Genomic DNA, 22,284 nt, shown 5'->3' with positions numbered 1-22,284 from the left:
GGAGCCGTAATCCGTAGAGGGTTAATCTTCTGTGCGTGGCACCAGACAGAGAACCTCTTCCATTTGTGTCCGTAGCATTTAAGAGTCGAGGACGCCCTGGCCTTTGCAAGAACCTCTCTGCAGTCGGCCGGTATGTCGTATCCTCCAAACTGTAGCGCTGCAGGAGCCAGGCCTCCAAGTTCAGCGATTTCGGGTCGTGGTGGAGGATGGCGCCTCCTTCCCTGGAGAGTAGATCCGCGTCCACCGGCAGCTTGATTGGCGGGGACGCTGACAAGTCCAGAAGGTCCGGGAACCATATCTGCCTCGGCCACGCAAGTGCGACGAGGATCATCCTGCACCGTGACCTCTTGAGCTGGTTGACGAGCCGGATTAGCAGTGGCAAAGGAGGGAACGCGTAGAGGAACAGGCCCTCCCAGGGGAACGAGAAGGCATCGCCCATGCTCCTCGCCTGGGGAAACCTGCTGGCGAACCTCCGGCACTTGGAGTTCGTCGCCGTCGCGAACAGGTCGATCTGGGGTGTGCCCCACCGTCGGAAGAGGCGATCCACTAGATCCTGCCGTAGTTCCCACTCGTGGCACGAGCGCAGCTCCCTGCTGAGTGAGTCAGCGATGGTGTTTTTTATCCCTGCCAGATGAAACGGCACCAGAAACATCCTTTGGGCGACGGCCCAATGCCACAGGTCCTGCGCCTCCTGGGACAGCGCTGGAGACCTGGTTCCGCCCTGTTTCCTGATGTAAAACATGGTGGTGGTGCTGTCGGTGAAGATCCTCACCACCTTGCCCTTGAGGGACGGAAGCAAGGACCTGAGGGCCCAGAACACTGCCCGGAGCTCCAGGACGTTGATATGGAGGAACTTCTCCGTCAGGAGCCAAAGGCCTCTCGCGTGCAGATTTTCGGTGTGCGCTGCCCACCCTTCCAGGGAGGCATCCGTGGTCACTGTCTCCTGGTGGTCTGGGGTCTGGAAGTCCATGCCCGCCGTCAGATGCGCGCGGTTGCCCCACCTCCGGACCGCTCGGCGGAAACTCTCGTCGTGGGATCCTCTCCTCGAAGCCGCCCGTCGTTTGGATCCAGCGCGCGTCCAGGAACTCCTGCAACGGGCGCATCCGGAGCCTGCACATGGGAATGAGGTAGATGCAAGAAGACATCATTCCGAGGAGGGACTTGATGGACCTCACCTTGGCCGCGTCGGAAACCAACATCCGCTGTACCTTGCCCAGGATGGACCTGGTCCTTTCCTCCGACGGGGAGGCCAGAAGGGACACTGTCGAGCTTCGCTCCCAGAAACAGTGCGTTTTGCGCGGGTACCAGGTGGGACTTGGCGTAGTTCACGGAGAATCCCAGGTCCGTGAGAAGTTGGACGGTCCTTGCCGTGTGCTCCACGGCGAGCTCCCTCGTCTTGGCTCGGATGAGCCAGTCGTCCAGGTAGGGGTAGACGTGGATCCCCTCGCGGCGCAGCTGCGCCGCCACCGGTGCAAGGCACTTGGTGAATACCCTGGGTGCCGACCGTAGTCCGAAGGGGAGGGCTTTGAACTGGTAGTGACACCCTTGGACCACAAACCTGGGGAATTTTCGGTGCCCCTTTAGGATGGGAATATGGAAGTAGGCATCCTCCAAATCCAACAACGACAGGAAGTCTCCTTCCTCCAGCTGCCCCAGGACGTGCTGGAGGGTGACCATCCGGAACTTCTGCGCCTTGATGAACTTGTTCAGACGTCGCAGGTCTAGGATGGGGCGCCATCCTCCCGTCTTCTTCTTCACGAGGAAGTATCTCGAGTAAACTCCGGAGCCCCGAAGCCTCTTTGGGGCGAGTTCGACGACGCCCTTCCTGAGCATCGCCTTTACCTCCAGGAGAAGCTGAGGGACGTGAAGCTCTTTCCTGGCCACGGGGGGGACGCGCGGGCACCTTCTTTGAAACTCGAGCACGTGGCCCCGGGCTAAGGCGTCCAGCACCCAACGGTCGGTGGAGATGGACTCCCACACGCTGACGAAGCTCGCCAGCCGGCCTCCCACCGGGGTGCTTCGGTGGGGGCCCGACCCCACGGCCGGTTCAATCCTGTTTCGACGAGGCTTTGCCGCCTTGACCTCCTTGGCGACGACGGCGGGGTCCGCCAGACTTGCCTCGTCCTCTGTAGGCCTCCTGAGACGACGAGCGGGCCGCTTGACGGTAGGTGGAGAAACCGCCGCCGGAACCTTTGGAGGCGCCCTTGCCTCCGCTGCTCCGAAAGGGCGTCCGTCGTTGCTGCAGAACCCCAAGGGCCCGGGCCGTCTCAGTGTCCGCTTTAATGGCCTGGAGGGAATCGTCCACTGTTTTCCCAAACAGGTTGTTCCCATCGAACGGCATGTCCAGGACTCTGGTCTGTACGTCTTGACGGAAGTCCGTAGCCTTGAGCCATCCACGCCGCCTAAGGCACACGCCGTTGCCCAACTGGCGAAACCCAGTGTCGGCGATGTCCGTCGTAATAGTGATGGCGTGGTCCGACGCCACCTCGCCTTCCTGTAGGATCTCCAGGGCGTCCGCCCTCTTGTCATCCGGTAGGAAGTCCAGCAGGGGAGCCAGTTTGTACCATAGCTCCCTGTCGTAGCGGGCCACGATAGCCAAGGCGTTGGCCGCTTTAATCGTCGTCGCTGCCGACGAGATGACCCTGCGTCCCATAGCGTCCAATTTCTTTCCCTCGCCGTCCGGTGGGGAAGTCGATGTGGAGGCCGCACCCCCCCCGCTTTCTTCCTGGCCGCCGCGGAGACGACGGAGTCCGGGGTAGGCTGCGCCCGGAGGCACAAGGGGGCCGCGTCCGGGACCCGGTACTTCTTCTCGTACCGGTCTCTTCTAGCTGGCGTAGTGGAAGGGTTCTTGAGGAGGGCGAGGCCCTCATCCCAAATGTCGTCCAGTAGAGGCACCGCGAGGACCGTCTTCCTCTTGGCCTCGCGCCGTTGATAAAGGAATCCTTCCTTTTTCTTCTCCTCAGGGCAGAGTTGGAAAAGCTCGGATGCCCTGGCGATCATGGAGTGGAACGATCCAATCTGGTCGGGCGGAGAAGCCCTGGTGGGAGGTGACGACGGTAGATACTCGTCGTATACCTAGTCGTCTGTACCCGTCGCTGCCGTATCAGTCCCCGTATCATCCCCTCGGGTGGACGGGGAGGTGGGCTGGACGGGGCGCGACGGCTGAAAAGGAGGTGGAGGGTGAATCCTTCTTTTCTTGGGCGGGGGAGCACCAGAAGGTCCCGGTTCAGGATCCCCCGACGGGAGAGGTTCCTCCGTCGCAACGGTAGTCTCGTCCTTATCTCTGAACATAAGGTCTGTATAGCCAACAAAATGGCCGCCGAGTTGTCTTGCGGCACTGGCAGAGGGGAATCCGACGGGCGATCAGGGGCCCCGTCGGCACCCTCGACGAGGTCGTCGTCACCTGCGTCGGGATCCATCCCGACGGGCCGGTCTTCTTCCACGCCAAGGCCGTGGCTTAAGACCTCAATCAGCTCTTCCTCTGAGGCCGAATCTACGACGACGCCCTGCCCCCCCTTTTTCTTCCCCGCCGGGGGTTTCACGGGGGTCCTATCGATGGGCACAAAAGAGGACTCCCTCCGAGGTGGCAGGGAGACTCTGAGCCCCGAGGTCGCCACCACTGGTGTAGCCTCCACAGGCTGAGCCGGGGCCGCCGCAACAGTATCGATAGAGGGCTTGGCCGGATGGATTAAGGCCTTCACCACCTTAGGTGCGCTCACCGCCTTATCCTTGAGGGGGGGGACACTGCCTCGCTCCCCCTCCGATGGGGCCTTCGAGCTCGACCGGGGCCTCTCCAGGAGCTTCGCCAGGTGCTCGCCCTTCCTCTTACCCGACCCAGAGCGTTGGCTCGTGGCTGAAGGTGCCGGGGAGGGTGCGCCCTGCCTGGCGCCCGTAGAGCCCGACCGTTCGGCGCTCCCGGTGCCAGCAGACTCGCGGTGCTTGGCCTTGTGTTGGACCCCCGTCGCCGGGGCGTCCTCAAAGGTCTTAGAAGACGGCTCGGATTTCTTCCTCTTCTTCTCGCCTGACGGGCTCTTCCCCTCCAGCCAGTTGGCGAGACGTTGATGGCGGTCCTTCATGGTCCGCTCCGACATGTTGCCGCAAAACGCACAGTCCTTCTCCACGTGCGTCTTGTCCTCATGTAAGCAGTAGAGACAAAAGGAGTGTTCGTCCTCCTTAAAGACGTTCTGCAGCTGGCATCCAGGGCAGATCCTGAACAGCTTTCGGGGCGTCGAGCTTCCCTTCTCCTGGGCCATGTCCGGGCCTGAGAAACTTCTGGAGTCCTCCAAAAGCGTAGCTCGACGAAATCTTCACCCTTGAGGGGCGCAGACGAATCCGACACGGGTCCCCGATGATCGGATGGAGAGTCGGTGGAGCTTGAGGCTCTTTTGACCGAAAAAACGAAGTTTTTGAGAAAAAACGTGAAAAAAATAGCACTAACGCTCGAGAGCAATAGCACGAGGATCCCAACACATGAACGTGCGGTAAAAATCTGAAGATGGCTGCCAGAGGCGGGGCTTAGGTAGAGGGGCAGTCATTGGCTGTGGTCAGTATGACGCAGAGACCAGTGATTGGTTACTACTACGAAAGACAGATCAGAAACGAAACTGATACTGGTTTTTTCTTTACCGAGGATTCCCAGCCTGGCGACGGGGAATATTCATGAGCATGTGAATCCATGCCAGACCCCATGCTGGAGAACTGGCAACACCAAGGGCTCGTTGAGGTGGAAGTCCAACGGCACCTTGGGCATAAAGGAGGGGTGCGTCCTCAGCACCACCCTCGTGTCATGAAAAGTCAAGTATGGAGGCTTGCAAGATAGGGCCTGGATCTCTCCCACTCGTCGTGCGGAGGTGATGGCCACGAGGAAAGCTGTCTTCCATGACAGGAACTTCAGAGGCGCCGAATGCATAGGCTCGAATGGGGCCCCCATGAGCCTGGTCAGCACCACATTAAGCTCCCACGCCGGGCAGGAGCCTTCACCGGCGGGAATGATCGGAATAGTCCCTTCATGAATTCTTTCACCAGGCGATGAGACCACAAGGATGCCCGTTCCGTAGTCCTGGTATATCGGGAGATTGCAGCCAGATGTATTTTGATGGAGGCGTGAGCCAGTCCAGCTTTGGCCAGCGACAGTAGGTGCGGCAGTACTTGAGGGGCCGTAATCCGCAGAGGGTTAATCTTCTGTGCGTGGCACCAGACAGAGAACCTCTTCCATGTGTGTCCGTAGCATTTAAGAGTTGAGGACGCCCTGGCCTTTGCAAGAACCTCTCTGCAGTCGGCCGGGATGTCGTACCCTCCAAACTCTAGTGCTGCAGCAGCCAGGCCTGCAAGTTCAGCAACTACGGGTTGTGGTGAAGAATGGCGCCTCCTTCTCTGGAGAGAAGGTCTGCGTCCGTCGGCAGCTTGACTGGTGCGGACATTGACAAGTCCAGAAGGTCCGGGAACCAGATCTGTCTCGGGCACGCCGGTGCAACGAGGATCATCCTGCACCGGGACCTCTTGAGCTGGTTGATGAGCCGGAGCAGCAACGGCAGCGGAGGCAATGCATAAAGAAATAAGCCGTCCCAGGGGAACGAGAAAGCATCGCCCATGCTCCTCGGCTGGGGGAACCTGCTGGCGAACCTCCGGCACTTGGAATTCGTTGCCGTCGCGAAGAGATCGATTTGGGGTTCGCCCCATCGTCGGAAGAGTCGATCCACTTGATCCTGGCGTAGTTCCCACTCGTGGCACGAGCGCAGCTCCCTGCGGAGTGAGTCGGCGATCGTGTTTTTTATTCCTGCCAGATGAAGAGGCACCAGAAACATCAGTTGGGCGACAGCCCAATGCCACAGATCCTGGGCTTCCTTGGATAGGGCCGGGGACCTGGTTCCGCCCTGCTTCCGGATGTAGAACATCGTGGTGGTGTTGTCGGTGACGATCCTCACCACCTTGCCCTTGAGGGACGGGAGAAAGGACCTGGGGGCCCAGAACACTGCGCGGAGCTCCAAAATGTTGATGTGGAGTGACTTCTCCTCCGGGAGCCAAAGGCCTCTCGCGTGAAGATCTCCGGAGTGCGCTCCTCAACCTTCCAGGGAGGCGTCCGTCGTCACCGTCACCTGGTGAGCTGGGATCTGAAAGTCCGTGCCCGCCAACAGATGGGAGCGGGTACCCCACCACCGGATCGCCTGACAGAACGTCTCATTGAGAGGGATCCTGTCCTCGAAGCTGCCCGTCAACCGGACCCAGCGGGCGTCGAGGAACTCTTGTAAGGGGCGCATCCGAAGCCTGCAAAGGCGCACCAGATAAATGCAGGAGGACATCATCCCGAGGAGGGACTTGATAGATCTTAGCCTGGCCATATCTGTGGCCAGCAGATGGTGCACCTTGCCCAGAATGGTCCTGGTCCTTTACTCCAACGGCGAGGCCAGCCGCGCCACTGCGTCGAGCTTGGCCCCCAGAAACAGGGCGACTTGCGACGGAACCAGGTGGGATTTTGGAAAGTTGATGGAGAATCCCAGGTCCGTAGAAACGGTGGAGTTTGAGGCTCTATTTACCCGAAAAATGAGAAAAATCTCCTGGAAAAGCATGAAAATGCAGCAAAAGCTCGAGAGCTACAGCACGAGGACTCCCAACACTTGAACGTGCAGTAAAAATCTGAGGATGGCTGCCAGAAGCGGGCTTAGGGAGAGGGCAGTCATTGGCTGGGGGCAGTATGACCCAGAGACCAGTGATTGGTTACTACTAAGAAAGACAGATCAGAAACGAAACGGATACTGATTTTTTTCTATACCGAGGATTCCCAGTCTGGCGACAGGGAATATTCATGAGCATGTGAATCCATGCCAGACCCCATGCTGGAGAAATGTCATTATTGCTAATGTTTTGACACCAGCAGGTTTTGAACATAAGGAAACCCTTCGAAATAAGGTTATGATCGGCTTAGACAAAGGATTGACCATGGGGGTAATCAGAACAACTGACTAAGGTCCTACAAAGAATTAAGATCTATCAATGGTGCTCACAGGAGAACAGACTGCATATTGGCTGGCTGCGGTCACAGTAACCTTCCTATTAGCAAACTGCAACAATTTCATTGATGTGCCATCTGAGTTGAAGTGGATAGTGAACTCTACTGTATAAGGCCACTGTCAGAAGTAGGGCCTATATACTGTCTTGGTCCAGTGTACCTTTCATTTCTGTATGCAAGATTACTTTTATCCGGGTTTACCCCCTGTGTTTTTTTAGGTTGGTTAGTCTTGCTTAGCGCTACCATGTCCACGGGTGCGTCTTATGAGCTGAACACATCTAAATAAGCAGGTCTGCAGACCTGCTTAACAAGTTTTCCCCACCTATTACTGCAGTTTATAGCCCTTACTTGACCATACTGGTTGGTTACAGTGGCTTGGCCATATGTCAGTTCAGTTTTATTGCCCCCTGGAGGACCAATCTGGGCTTCCTGATGACATGCACTGCTTCCCAACACCTACAAGGTTAAACCCCAAAGCTGGTACCATTTTCTGGGCTGTTTACTGCTGCATCACAGCATTTCCTGCCAGGATCTTCTGCTTGGCTATGGGATGCTGCAGTGGCCCTGAAGGGTGGGTGCCTCTGGCTCCAGGGTGTCTGGCGGGGGCAGAAAGCGAGGGAGGTGCCCATAACTCTCTGTGCTTAGTCTCCTATGAGACAGGAATGCACTCTTAGGTGACTGGCCAGGCTGGCTGTCCGGCAAGGACAGCCACCCTGCTGGGTGACTGACAGCTAGGCTGGATTGAATGGGAGAAACCTGCATGAAAGGCGAGGCCTTTTGGCTTGGAAGGCAGAGTCGACCACTGGACATAGGCATCCGAAGAAGAACTTGAAGACGCCTGCTGCAACTCCTGGACCGTTTGCCCGGTGACACCCTGCTGCTGTCCAAATTTGTATGAACAGAGAAGCCCCTGCAAGGACAACTTCTCCCCTTGAGTTGGTGGAACAAATCAACTCCAAAGTAAGCCACCTGGACATCCTCTCGGAGCTGGTTGAAATTCCACTTCAGTTGCTGCTGGAACCGAATAGCCAGGAGAGGAACACCAGATTGTATGCGTTGTTTTTATGCTGGCCAAGAGCTCAAGGAAGATCCCCGGGACTCCCAGGAAGCAGGACTGACTAAGCCTGAGCCGGTTTATAGTCATAATACCGAAGTTCTAAATCTCGAAAAAACAAAATCTCGAAAAAAAGGCCGAAAAAAAAAATATCGAATTTTTTTTCGAAATGGGGGGGTTCCCCCCCAACTCCCCTTTTTTCTATTTTTTTTTTTATTTTAACCCTTTTTTTTTTTACTTACCGGACCCAAAAAATACATATATAAAAAAACAAAATCCGATTTTTTTTTTCGGCCTTTTTTTTTTGTTGAGATTTTTGTTATTCGAGATTTTTTTTTCACCCTTTTGACTGACCACCGCCTGAGCCACCTCAACAGAGTGCTGGACCTCAGATGCAAGGAAGGCCCACCTTGACAGCTAGGAACCGCAGTGTTGCTATTTGCAGTAGACAAGCAGCTGAAACACCGAAGTGCCACTTGTTTGAAGATTGCCGGTTGCGGTCTTTGACCGTCCCATTGCAGTGCAGGAGTCCCCAGACGTCCCCCCCTCTCGTCCCCATGATTGAGGCCCAGGAACACCAGGGTCGCAGAGCTGCACAGGAACTGAAGTCATCTGCTGCCCTTTTTCTTCAACCTAAAGGTACTGTACAGTCTAAGAGAACTTACCTCTTGTTGTGTAACTGCACCTGTTCTCTGTTGGTGAGACTTGTTGTGGTTGCTCTGTAGAGTTGCTGATAGCTTCATTACTTCACAAGTCTAAACAGCGTGTGGCCTTGCTTTGAATTCTTATTTTCTACAAAGCCTTTTAAAACATTTTGCAAGGCGTTTACTTACCTGCAAGAAGTGCTTCAGCTCACCTAGACTTTTGCCCAATTGACTTTGGCCTAGCCTGGCTCCCTGAATGACGCTTCTGCCCTCTGACATCGTGTTTTGTCTTCCTTCCAGGAAGGGGTGAACTAACTTTGCATTGGGGTTTACCAAAAGTACTTACCTGCTTCAGAATATGTGTGCGATCTCTTGTTCTGTTCTAACAATCTTTTTCTTTTCCAAACTCTTAAATCTGATTCTAAATGCCAACAGTAGTATATTAATGTCCACAGTGTCCTAGTTATAAAAGTCACCCGAGGGTGTAGGAGGTGTTTGTGTGCCATCCCAAAAGGGTACTTACTGATTTAGAAATATTAGGTGTGTATTTTGGAGTGTATTTGTTTGTTACTATTATATTGCCCCCTTCTGAAGAAGGCTTACTATGACTGTTAAATAAATGAATAATTGTTTATTCAAGAAACCTTGTGTGTAAGAGTTTATTTGAATACTTGTCAGTGTAACTCCCCTACAGCTCACAATGACCTCTCTTGCGATAAGCCTGGCTGCTCAACACGCTACCAACCTGTGTAGTACAGACTTATACCAAAGGTTGGGTTCCTATTGCCAGGAGGTCAAGGTTGTTGTAGTGCACCCAAAGGGTACTGCTCCAAATCTTGCCTAACAATTCTCCACTGAACAAGAGTACCATTGGCAAACACAGGCACGCGTTTCTGCCTTGTTGAGCCTCCTTAGTGAGGTGAATCCGAGCCTGTACAGTACAGTTGGTTGTATTTGCTTGATTTGGCCGCAATATACTCATTTGTCAAGCAAAAGACACCTTACTAGTCTGCAATTTCATCTTTGCAAACATTAGCTTACGCATTGCTTCCATTTGTTTAGTTTTTCTTTTTCTTTGAGGTGCCATGAGTTCTAGATCACCCACACTGCCCCAGTCACTCACTCGCTCGCTCACAGGTAACATTTTCATTATATGCTTCAAGATAACTTCCTCTTCTATGTTAGAAAAGAACTTAACTTCTGTCACCAGAAGTATAGCACAACTAACATACTCATTCACACTACCAGGTGAACTTTTCAATAAATCACCACACTGTACCCTTAATTGAGTTCTTGCACACATGTGACAACACATTAATATGCCTATATAAGACATTATAGGCTTTTATTCCATAGGAGTTAACTGAAGTCTATCATCATCAGATGGACATGAAATGCTTACTTGACTTTGTTTTCACTCTGAGGGTAAAGTGTGTGGCTCAGTGTGCTTGTCGCTCCAAGGGGGATAAATCCGATGGGGATCCTGCTGAAGACAGCCTGAAATCAACCAGGAAAATAGAGACCTATAAGAAATGCTATATCGTAAAGTGAAGACAAAAGGACCCAATCCAAACAATTAATATATTTTTATACCATGCCTTTTTGACGAAGAAACCCACTATGTGCTCATCTCTACTCCAGTAACCCCTCGGATCATAGAGGGGTTGCCAATACAGCAATTTAAAATGAATGGATTGTAAATATGGAGGAGGATCCCCACAATTTCTCAGACCAAACCAGAACAGAGGCGCTGCCAATAGACCTCGATTTACAAGAAGTCATTATTCCTAACCGCCATGTAATAGGGCGTTTAAAACAGCCCAGGATGCTACATTCACTATTTAAAGAGTAAACAGGTGCCATGCCGAAGCACCAGCAGCCTCCTAGCATTCTCCAGACGCTAACTTCATCAACAGCAAAAACGAATTTTAACTATCATTAGCCCTTCATCACCAGTAAGCAGAGCGTCCTAACACAAGTAAAAATGTCAAGTTGAGCTACTAGCCACCCATAAAAACTCACATGCGACCTCAACATACACACAGCCCATCGTTTCTTACTCATCAGGATTCCATTATCACTAGTCAATGGTGAGTGCAATTATGCACCCTGTTGACAATGGGAAGCCTAGGTGAGATCCTGCATGCAAGGGGCTGTGATCCTGGGATTCACTTCAGGGTCAGGAGGCTCCCAGAACCTAAACTTAAGGTGGCAAAGTAGGCATATATGGGGTAGCTCGGGTGAACCAGGGATCATGCAAGGTCAGGGTTGGGTGGTGAGCTGAAGAGCGAGTTCGGTATATATAGTGGCGATCAACTCCAGCAGAGGTTCAGGTGTTGAGATAAGGGGAGTGGACATAGGCAATCAGAGCAATCATTCATGGAACCAAGAGGAAACAGGTGAGGAATGGGAGAAAGAAATTGAGAGAATGCAGACATAAGATGATGGGAGTAAACTAGGAAGGAGAGAGCGACTCGTACTTTGTTGGAGAAGGGCAATGAGAGAGTACCAGAGAGGGACACAAAGACATTGTTCCTGGATATATTGAGAGCGAAGCAGAGAGGCAGAGCAATGAGGAGAGGGAGGAAATGGTGTACGTTGTGGCCTTCCTCGGGCACAGCCACACAGGTAGAAGAGTTATAAAAATGAGAGGCCGTTTATACAGGATTGGGCATCAGGGAGAAAATCAAAGTATGGTTTTGGTTTAAGGGGAGAGAGAGAGAAGTGTTATACTGTGAAGCATAGTGTGGACTTGGGGTTGAAGAGCAGGAAGGTATTCAAATTAGAGTTTGAGAGGAGAGAGGTTGCGCAGTCAAGGGAGAGCAAATAGTGAGTGAAGCAGTGGAAATTAAGATTTCAGAATAACGAGGTGAGTCCTAAGAATCAGTGATGAGTCTCACTGGGTTGAAGCCCAATCATGAGACACATTTTTCTTACGACTCAGTCCTAGCAGTTGGCAGTCGAGGGCTGCATGCCGCCTCCAGCCTCTGTCCTTACCCTCGTCCCTCACTGACTCAAGGTGCAGAATGACAGCCAGGGAAAGTTGGTGGGAGGCAGAGCAGAAGGACAGGACTCTACAGCTGGAAAGGGGGCCTGCATGAATGACAGGCTACAGAGAGGATTTGGGGATTCCCTTCCACAGGTAAGCCTCTCTTATGAAGGAGACCAATTGTTAAGTTAATGTGATTTGTAATGGCATTGCTGGCATTTTCATGGTCTCCAGGAAGTCAGGCGGTTCTAAAAAGAAAAAAGGGAGGGATGGGTATGCTAGTGGGAGAAGATGAAGAGAGGTAGAGTCATTTGCTGATCTTTTGGTAGTTTCAGTTCTGAAAACGGGTTCGCCGGTAGGTGATGTGTGCTGATAGATGTGTTAAGATGGATTTCCAAAATCAACCCTGGGGTGCAGGCAGATACTGAGGACTAGCCAACCCCATTCAAGGTAAGGTAGCAGGATGGGAAGGCTTAGTCTCAGGAGGGCTGCGACAGTGGTTTAGTGCTACAGTGAGTACACAAAGAGAAACACTAATAATTCAAGTTAGACAGCCAAGTACAAAAATATACAATGATTTATTAGGCCTTTAAAATACACACTCAGCAAATAAAAATTCTAGTCAAATATTGTCAAACAATTACTATAAAGCGGATTTATACATTCAACATTTGAAGAAAGAATGGAAATACTTCAACAACAAGTGCAAAACGGGCAAGTACTTACATGCATGAAAATGTCATTTTACACTTGGGGAACTATTCTGTGGTTATTGAGTCCACCCTAAGATGTTTTTTTTTTTACTGTAGATTTTATTGGCATTTTCATATCAAGCAAACAAACATGTGCCCCGAAACCCGACCAAACCACCCCCAAACATGTCCCGCACCACTCTGCATCCCCCCTGATGCCATGCCTGAAACGCGGATGTGCTATAGCTCGGGGTAAACTGCGGGTTGTCGAAAAGAGGTGTGTAGGGGGATGGATGCGTCATTAGATGGACCTGTTGCACCCCCTCATCCCAAATACAGCCCACCTGGGTCAGGATCACACTGCAGTACATCCTTGTCGGCCTATCCTGTTTCGGCTTCCACAGAACCCCCTCGAGGTCCTCTCCCAATACAGCCCTGTCCATAGCCCTCCATATTTTCCCCCGGTCATCCTTCTGCCAGTCTCGGAGAACCTTCAACTGTGCAGCCCTATAATACACCCTAAAGTCGGGTAGGCCCAAGCCCCCCGTGTTAGTCGGGGTTCGCATTACTTTGAGTGCTATTCTTGGGGGTTTGTTAGCCCACACGAAATTGCTAGTGACTCTGTTCAGGGACCTGAAAAGGATGGAGGAACGTGCACAGGCAAGACGGCGAAGTTATACAGGAGCTTAGGAAGGACTGTCATTTTTAGGGTGTTGATACGCCCCAACCATGAGATTGCTAGTGGCCCCCAGTCTATTAGTTTATTTTTAAGTTTCTCCAGTAAGGGCGGGTAATTGGCGCGGTAGAGATGTTCCAGTGTTGAGGTCAATTTTATTCTCACGTAGGTAATGGAGTGGTCAACCCATCTATAAGGAGAGGCGGCCCTCAAAACGGCTAATTCTGGAGTCGATAGAGTGAGTATTTCAGTTTTGGAGGGGTTGACTCTCAAACCCGCCATCCTCCCAAATTGCGTCAGTTCCACCTCAAGTGCCGGTATGGCCGAAGACGGGCATGTAAGAGAATTACGTCGTCAGCGAAGGCTGCGATTTTATGCGATTCTCCTGCAAAGGGGGATTCCTGTTACTAGGTGATTGGAGCGTACCGCCTCGAGGAATGGTCCCAGGTGAAGCGCGTACAAAAATCGGGGAGAGCGGGCAGCCTTGCTTGGTACCACTTTCAACGCATATCGATTCTGACAGCTGACCGTTCACCACCAGTCTGAGGGTCGGGCTTCTGTAGTGAGCTCTGATCCGGTGCATGAATTTGGGGCCAAAACCCATCCGTAGCATGACTGCAAAAAGGAATCCCACTCCACCCAATCAAAAGCTTTCTCTGCGTCTATCGCCATGAGCAGAGCAGAGATTCCTCGCTTGTGAGCCTTCTCCACCAAATGGACCAGCCTCCTGACATTGTCACTGGTTTGTCGGCCCCTAACAAATCCCGATTGGTCCGGGTGAACCAGGCTCGGCACCAGATGGTCAAGTCTCTTAGCATGGATTTTGGAGTCAACATTAATTAAGGCTATGGGGCGATAGAGCGTGCATTCAGTTGGGTCCTTGCCCTTTTCATGAATGAGAACTTTCGCTTCTTCCATGGATCTCGGGGGTGCACTGTCCTTACCTATTTGATTGAATAGGCTTGTTAGTCTAGGGATAAGTAGCTCCTTATGTCGCTTATAAAATTCTGTGATGTAGCCGTCCGGGCCCGGGGATTTCAGAGTGGGAAGATCTCTTATCGCCTCCCTTACCTCATCCTCTGGGATAGCCCTTTCCAGAGCTTCGCTCTCTTCCTGAGTTATAGAGGGTAAATGCACCTTATCTAGATAGGTCAGCTGATCCGCCTGCTTCGGGGCTTCAGACGCATAAAATGCAGAGTAGAAAAGAGAAAATTCCCTTACAATGTCGTCAGTGTTGGTAGAGGTACTCCCGCCTCTCACTTTGATCTTAGTTATGACCTTGGATGCCTGCTCCTTTCAGAGCATTCTCGAGAGCAGTCGGTCGGCCTTATTGGCCTTGATGTAGAATTTCTGCCGGAGATAGAGCAAACTCTGCTCCGCTGCCCGAGTATCAGGTCTAACTGACTACGCACTGCTCTATATTCCATTTTGGTAGCCCGAGATTGATATGGGCCCATTTTGGCCATTATCCCCCGTAAAGCTTCCTCTAGGCACGCCTCCAGTCCTAGCTCCCTGTCACGCCTCGCCTTGATCCCTATAATCAGGCCCTGCAGGGTAGCCTTAAAGGCATCCCACCTAACTTGTGGTGTCATGTCCTATTCGGGATTTTCAACAAAGAAGCACTCTATTTCCTCATCAACTTTCGTGGGTCAACACAGGGTCCCTGAAAAGGGAGTCAGGATAACGCCATTTCCACAGCCCCACAGGTCTGGTGCCCACCTTCAATGATATAGAGAGGGGAGCATGATCCGACAGGGTTGTAACTCCCAACAAAATATCTTGCACCCTCCCCAGCAGGTTAAGTGATAGACAAATGTAATCTATTCTGGAGTGGGAACAGTGGACATGAGAGAAAAAAAAAAAGGTATGCCCCGCAGCTTCTCCCCTTATCTCCCGTCAAGCGTCCACCAGGGCCATACTAGTGATTTTGTGCTTCAGAGTCTGAGAAGGTCCCCACTGCCAGCCAACCCTCCCGGGGATCGATCCTTCGCCGGGTCCCAAGCAATATTGAAGTCACCAGTAAGAATAATAGGGAATCTAGCAAAGTTCTCTAACCTCCCCAGAGCCTCCTGCAGATAGCCGTCCTGAGCTGTATTGGGGGCATATAGCGTTGACACCATAACAGGGAATTCATAGCCCTCAAGTGAAACTGCTAAAAACCTCCCTTGATCATATGATGATTTCCCCGCTATGCGTAGGTCCAGCCCATCCCTGAGCGCCAACAGGACCCCTACTTTCTTTACCGCTTGCGTCGCCTGTAGCACCCTGGCATAACCCCAGAACCTGATCCTTCCCCAGTCAGCCGTCATGGGTTTCTTGAAGGGTGACAATGTCTGGCCTTTTTCGCCTGATAAAGCGTTCCATTTTCTTGCGCTTAATCGGCGAGTTGAGGCCGTTGACGTTGAGAGAGAAGATCGTCAATGTTCGCTGAGTAGACATGACAGGACCATAATCAGAGAGAAAACCGCCCCCCTTCTCTCAATAGAGCAGATAGGACTCGCCAGGTGGGCTTGCGTTGTCCAAAGCTCTGCAGGAGCCTCGTAGCACCCCGGACCCAGGATGCAACTGAAGAGGGAAAATCGAGATCAAACCCATGCCCCCCTCACCCCAGGCGCATATACAAAAGAACAGCAGGAAGAACAAGGAGCGCACTTATCATTTGAACCAGGCCCCAGCGCACCCATGGGTGACAAATATGCTGAAACACACCCACTTCACCAATAGTGCAACTTCCATGCTACATTAGAATCAATGCTGCAATATCAGAATCAACAAACACAAAAATCCCTGTTTAAAGGCTTGCAAATGCCTATATGAATTAACATGGTCTAATTGCACAGTGTAAAGCCATGTTTCAGGAAAATTACAGCCAAGTTCATTTCTCTCACTGAACACTGGCTGCAGAAGCCTTCAGCAATGCTCCTCGCAAAACCCACAAGAAGCCAAGGTCGCGCATTCAAGATAAGATTGCTTTCTCCACAAATGCGAATAAACCACGGCAACCCAGTGTGTTTTTTTTCTTTTCTTTCTGGGAAAGAAAGACATTTTCGCAAAGACTCGCACAACATTTGAAACATAATTGTAACAAGAATGGCTCAGCCCAGCCAATCAGCGCTCAGAGCTCAGGTGCGAACTGCTTGCTTCAGCTAAAAAGTTATGGGAACAAAGTCATAATGCAACAAGTTAGAATTTGGTAATGGGGGGCTGGCACAGCTAAACCAACCCACTGACGCAAAAGGCTAACATCCAATTGTCAGGCTCTCTATAAGGGCTGCACAGGTAACCTATCACATAGCAGCCAATAGCAGGAGGAGATAGGTTTCTGGGAGCTGATCCAATTCTGTGAGGTCAGCCTGCAGTGTGATTACAAAGCTGGCTTGCAAGCCAGCCCCGGGGGAGACGGCGCCTGAACTCTCGATGTGCACGATGCTCTGCGTGTTTTTTTACTTTTTTGCTGCCCAGAAATAAACGCAGTTTGGAACATGTGGCTGCCTGCTGGGGTCTCTGTTGCATTCCTGTGGGCCATATGGGAGGTGTTGGGGTCTCCCATAGCTGGTGAGGGTATGGCTGCTGGCCCCCCACAGCCCTGGTGGGGGTCCAGCTTCTCTCCAACACACCCAGACCTCCCCTCCCCCCCACTTCCCTGTAGCAAGGTGGGACGACTGAACTCAGCCCCCCTTGAATTAAATCCTCGAGAGCCATCCCATTGAAAAATCCCCAACAGTTCCAACGCGGGATATCCCAATCCCATTCCAAGTAGTGAAACCCCAGCCCCCACCCCCCTCCGAGACCCTCGCTAACTTAAACGCGTGAAACCAGCCTAAACAACTGAAGTTATTCCACCATCGTGCCCACCCCAGGCATCATAATTCAGGCCCCCCGGTGTTAGCAAACAGTGTGAAGTCAGCTCTGTGAGGCCCGACCAGCCCCCGGTTCCTGATTCTTCGAGAGGGACTGGGCAACATTTTTCTTTGACTTCCTAGGACAGGCCATGGACCATTCCCATTCCTTCCAAATAGCTTTCTGGGATGGCAGCAAGGGTGATGGCAGTGGAGCCTCGTCTTCAAGACCCAACAGAGCGAGACCCTGGTCACATGTGGTAATCCTCTGTGCAGACCCTCGCCATTCGAAGGCCAAGCCAAAGGGGTGGAGCCATCTATATCGCACCCCTTGCGCTCTAAGATGGGAAAGGACCGGGCCCATTTTCCGTCATTTGTTTAACGTTACTTGTGAAAGATCCTGGTATAGCGCGATATTCGTGCTGTTGTAAGTGATTCGTCCAGCCCTCCGCGCAGCGGCCAAAGTTTGCTCCTTCACCGTAAAGCTATGGATAGCTACCAGAACATCCCGGGGTCTGGCACCTGGGTCTGCACGCTTGGGGCCCACTATGTATCCTGTCAAAAACCATGTCGTCTGACCCCGGCTCCTCCAGGATGTTCGCAAAAAATACCCTTCACTGCTTGTGTAAGGTCTTGATCCAAGATGGACTCTGGAAGGGACTTTATCCGGATATTCAAGGGCCTAGACCGGTTTTCCAGGTCCTCAACCTGGAGCTCCAAGTTGTGAGTGGCAGTCGCTAACGTGTCCAGGAGGCTCTCGGTTTTCCGCACATCTTCCACGATATCCTGGATCGCCCTCTCGTTGGTGTCGACCCTTTTCTTTATCGTATTGATGTCCCTTTTAATCTCCTGGAGGCCCTCTGCCAAATCTTCCCTGAGGGCGTCCATTTGTTTTTGCCCCGCAGTGGTGATCTTGTCCACTATATCAGCCAGCAGAAGCTTCAACGCTGCCTGGGTGACCGGTTGTTCCAGCAGGTTTGCGTCAGCCGAGGTATCCCCAGCAGGGCACTCGCTAGGGGATGCTAGTTGAGTCTCCTCCATCTCCTTAGCCCAGAGCTTGGTGAGAGCGTTCTCCTGCGGCCTCCTTGGGGCTCTCTGAGGGACCTGCGGGTCCTTAGACTTATTCTTGGACATTCTGGGGTCATCGGCCATGCGTCGCACCACACTCTCCCGGAGCCAACCGCAGACCAGATGAATGTAGGTCCACGAATTACACTGCCAGACGAAATTTAGGAGGGACCTCCGAGGTGCTAGGCAGGAGGAAGTGCAGTCCCAAAAGAGTCCAGGTCAAATCGTCCCTCAAGCCAGGCAAATCGTCCACCAAGATATTGGGGAGGCTTCCGAGATGCTGAAGAAAGAGGATCACAGAGGGTTGCGGATGATCAGCAGAAAGACAAATGGAGGAGGAGCAGGTAGGCCCCAGTGCAAAAGTTCTGCCAGGGGCGGAAGATCATCCCTCCCCCCTCCAACAAGATGGCGAGCGTGCCTGCACTGCTAGTCTCAAAGAAGGAGGGGGGGGGGGCGACTGGCTCCCGGGCTCCCTCTCTGGAAGCGGAGGTAAGGCCAAAAGGTGTTGCCGCTGATCCTGACACAGGAGGAGGAGGGGCCCCTCTGCAGACCGCGCCTCTGCTCTCCTCCCCACCGCACCTGCCGGTGCAACGCCCGCCAGCCCAGGCAGACTGCTGCGGGCACCCCTTCCAAGCAGGTCCGCGCCCGGCGGTCACACAGCACCCCAGGCCAGCGTGGGGACAAGGAGTCCAGCCAAAGCGCTTCGCAGCTAGTCTCCTGAAGCGCGATCACCTCGTTTGCTCTGCCGAAGTCCGGCCGCCAGACTTCCCTTGGTACACGTCACTATGCTCCAGGGTCCAGGAACGCCGCTGCCACAAGCCGCCAAGGCCCGCACGGCAGCCACAAGATGCCGACAGAGAGACTGTGGCTACAAATGCATGGGAGAGGCGGCAGTACACACGATGCTGTTCCTCTGGTGCCAGGCGCCTTCACCGTAATCCGTCGCCTGGGGTGGGCTGGGCCGGGATGATTTACAAGGAACAGAGTATCGGGGGGCAGAGCTTGGTGGCCGCGGTGTTCAAAGCATCGCAGCCATCTTGGAATCCACCCTAAAATGGTTTGAGGTCTTGTGCCCTAAAGACATCAGCTCCAAAGTTATGACAGATTATTTTGTAATTGGTTATTTATAACGTGCTTAATACCCTAAGGTTTATAAGCACGTACCCGGGGATCAAACATGTGTTGCTCCATGTCATCTTGCTTCAAAGGCGAGCACGCCCCCCCACTACCTCCCCCCGAGCTATCCTCCCGAGACTGAGCATGACCACTGGCCTTTTCCAAGTCAAAAAGTGAAGTAAAGTTCAGGTAAGTAAATCCACTCAATCCCGGTCCCAAGGATAGGCCGAAGAAGTGTCATGAGCACTGTTTCCAAGGAGTCAGGACAAGCCCAACATCCCCGGAAGCAGGCTCACAACCCCCGCCCCTGGTCCCAACCGACCCCTATCGGGGCCCTCTGGACCATGTCCTGGCGCCGTTGGCGCCAGGCTCATAAGAATCACCAGTCCCGGCGCCAGAGGTGCCGGGCTCATGCTTTGGATAAAGGTGCTTGGGTGGACTTACCTGTAGCAGACCATGCTGCATACTCACCTTCACAAGTCCTGGCAAAATGAAGCCCCAGCCTTCTGCTGGGTGGGACTATTTTTCCGAATCTGGAACTACTTTCTTACCTGGGTGGGGCTGGCATCACTCCTTGACTCTGGAACACAGGAACTCTTTTTCTCTTGGGCGAGGCGGAGGAAGAAGACACCTAATCACCTCAACACTATTTAAACCACACCCGATTGGAAGAACGTGCTTCGCGCTATTCTGCATCTGCAGCAGGACGCTCACCGAGTCAGCTCCAGTCTTCTAGTGATATCTTCAGCTCCAGCCTGTGAAAACAAGTCAGATCTTCACTTACCATCCAGGGATCCAGTCTCCGGCTGCACCTGCCAGCAAAGGAACATCAGGTTAGCAAAAGGCAACGCTTTAGCAGCCGCGCTTACTTACCTGAAACCACGGCATTTTCCGAATCCCGCGGCCTTTACCTGCAAGACAAAGAACTCCGGTCAACGTTTTAGCAGCCGCGCTTACTTACCTGAACCCACGGCATCTTCCGCATCCCGCGGCCTCTACCTGCAAGACAAAGAACTCCAGTTAGTGCAAAAAGGGGGAAATTGGACGCAATTATATTTTCACTTACCGGAGCTGTGCGCTCCTCGCCATCTCCTCTTCTGCTGCATCTCCGCACCTGCAAATCAAGAAAAAGACATTAAGAGGTGCGAATAAACCTGTCAGCAAGCATATTACTTACGTGCTCCTCCGCGCACGGACCTTCCTACTTACGTGCATCCTTATGCTCAGCATATAGCATTTCGGCACCTAAGAAACAAAGGCAAAGACTTCATTAAAAGGTGCTCTCGAACTTTACAAACCAACCAGCATCCGCTCGTGCAGAAAACGACGGCATCGCTTCTTCAGCAGCTTTAAACCCTCTGAGGCTACAAGAGACTTAAAGCAATCCCAGTGAAGTAACTGGAACCCAGCGCCCCTGCATCAGTCGCAGGATGGAGAGCCCAGCATTTACATATCTAAGGTGAGAGCTCATTCAGACTTTGGGCGGCCTCAGGGAAGAAACGAATAAGGAGGAGAAGCCCAACCAACAACCAGCCATTAATCCCTTTTTCTTCCGCCTGCAGACACCTTACTCTACAAGTCAGACATTCCATAAGAGGAGGTCCGGTCCAGAGAACCATCCGAGTCCTGCGCTTCTCAATTGAAGACACGGTAACTGTCCAGCCAGGATCTGCGCCTCCGTGGGAACCAGGTGAGCGTTACAAGAAGGGATCCTTGACAAGGACCCCCGTGACTAAAGTCAGGAAACAGTAGTTTAGGAACAGAGTAAGGGTGGAGCAGTAAGACTGACACGGAGGGGTTTTAGTGTTTGCTATAAACATTTATTCAAGAAAAAAAAAAGAAAACCCAATCTCGCCCTAACTCCAAGAGGGGTTTCCCTACCTCAACTGAAATAATTAGTGGTAGAATGTCCAAAGCAAAAGTCCCAATGTCCAGTGTCAAAATCCTAACTATCCGGTATACTCTACGCTACCTAAATCAAAGGAGAGGTCTTCTTGGTCCAGAGCAATGACTCTCTTCCCCTGGACAAAAGGCAGTTCTCATGTTGGTAGAATTTTCCCAATGTGGTTTCAGCCACTCCTTAGCTGTTGGAGAAATGGCTCCCTTCCCCTAGCCTTCTTTAGGCTTACAACATAGTTCCTTTGGGTCGCCGACCCTGGTTGGCAGCTCAGGCTTCCTCATGCTGTATACTGCACTGAAGAACAGCCTGGATGCGTGCTACAAGCTGTTGTGTTCTCCGACCCTAGTGGGCAGGCCTGCTTCTCTCTCACTAGGTACTACAAAGAAGAGTATCCTGGATGCGCTCAACAGGCTGTGATGGCCCATACAGACTTGGTTCACTAACCTGCCAAGTACTGTATAAACTTGTACATTAACTTCCAGTTCTCTTTAATTTAGTGCGAGTCCTAGACTCGCAATTCTGGCCTTAGTTTTCCTTTATGTGGGCTTGGTTCACTTTCCTGCCAAGCCTCATTACAGGTCCATGATCTTCTTTGCCTTTCTCACAGTGCATTGGTGTCCCAGACCCTCCTTTCCCAGTCTTCCGATTTGTGTCACCACCGCCATGTGCCTTGTGGTATGGTCTGCACGGGTGTTGGCTCCCTTGCTGTAGCTGGACTCGTTCGTGGGGCTCCAGTAACTACCTGGAGCTTCCCTTGCTCTGCGACGGCTCTGCAGTCTTCTTTCTTTTCGGGACAATGTGGTCTCGCGCTTCCCGGGTCTCTGGGGGTGCCAGGAGTCTTAGTCCGCCTGTGAGCCGTATGGTCCTCATGTCCTGGACCGGCTTCGGACTCTCCCTATTCTCGCTTCCTGGTCAGCTCCCACCTACACGCTGGGCTCATCCTGGCTCTAGCAGTTCCTACATGGAGGGCTTGCTGTTGTGTCAAGTCCATCTTCAGTTTTTATCTTCTTTCTTCCCATCAATTGTCGTGACACACTAGACTGGTCAAAGTGGTTACGATGGTTATTCGGTATTGCGCCACACTTCCTCCTCGTCTCAGTACTAAGTGAGTGCTGATGTGGTAACTCCCTAAGGATCTTACTCGTCTCAGTACTCTCTACTTTGCCTGCTAAAGAAAAGTACATAGGGTATGTGGGTAGGATTAAAGAGAAATTAGGTGAAGGAAAGGTGGGGTAACTATGGGAAGGGGGGGTCTATGGTTATGTGATTGGTGGTAATACCGCATTTCCCTGATGTGGGC

General features: G+C 52.3%; 1 protein-coding gene across 1 annotated transcript in view; it reads right to left on the bottom strand.

The window, feature by feature from the left end:
- Positions 1–22,284, bottom strand: part of AGK (acylglycerol kinase) — a 560,713-nt gene that overhangs the window by 413,667 nt on the left and 124,762 nt on the right. Inside the window, exon 7 of the mRNA XM_069628747.1 lies at positions 10,107–10,201. Within this exon, the coding sequence (XP_069484848.1) occupies positions 10,107–10,201 (95 nt within the window). The remainder of the gene's footprint in view (positions 1–10,106; positions 10,202–22,284) is intronic.

This window comes from Ambystoma mexicanum, chromosome 12, assembly GCF_040938575.1.
Source record: "Ambystoma mexicanum isolate Mex_15411 chromosome 12, UKY_AmexF1_1, whole genome shotgun sequence".
NCBI lineage: Eukaryota > Metazoa > Chordata > Amphibia > Caudata > Ambystomatidae > Ambystoma > Ambystoma mexicanum.
Note: the sequence above shows the minus strand (reverse complement) of the source record. Positions and strands in the feature narration are given on the sequence as shown.